Source organism: Penaeus monodon, chromosome 29 (genome assembly GCF_015228065.2).
Source record: "Penaeus monodon isolate SGIC_2016 chromosome 29, NSTDA_Pmon_1, whole genome shotgun sequence".
NCBI lineage: Eukaryota > Metazoa > Arthropoda > Malacostraca > Decapoda > Penaeidae > Penaeus > Penaeus monodon.
This window is the reverse complement of record NC_051414.1, coordinates 10,878,001-10,878,250: the sequence shown is the minus strand read 5'-3', so window position 1 is coordinate 10,878,250 and position 250 is coordinate 10,878,001. Positions and strand designations below refer to the sequence as shown.

Below are 250 nucleotides of genomic sequence, written 5' to 3'. Positions count from 1 at the left end.
ATAGTATCCAAGAGAAAAATGCTGAGACAAAAATTGTCGGTCAGTGAACTCTACTCCCACGCCTTATGCCGTCTTTCCCGGCGTTACAGCCTCTTCCGAATATGAATGAGAACATGCTTTATATACTTCTTTTTCCCCCGCCCAGGCCAAGCTCCCGGTGAAGCCGTACGTGGAGCGTCTGCCCTTCAACCTACACACCAGATTCAACTCCAGCACCGTTCAGGGCAGGGCCAACGTGAGTACAGGGGGT

General features: G+C 51.6%; 1 protein-coding gene across 1 annotated transcript in view; it reads left to right on the top strand.

The window, feature by feature from the left end:
* LOC119591734 overlaps positions 1 to 250 on the top strand; it is a 2,579-nt gene continuing 2,329 nt past the window's right edge. The window contains exon 1 of the mRNA XM_037940484.1: positions 1 to 235. Within this exon, the coding sequence (XP_037796412.1) occupies positions 106 to 235 (130 nt within the window). The 5' untranslated portion in view covers positions 1 to 105. The remainder of the gene's footprint in view (positions 236 to 250) is intronic.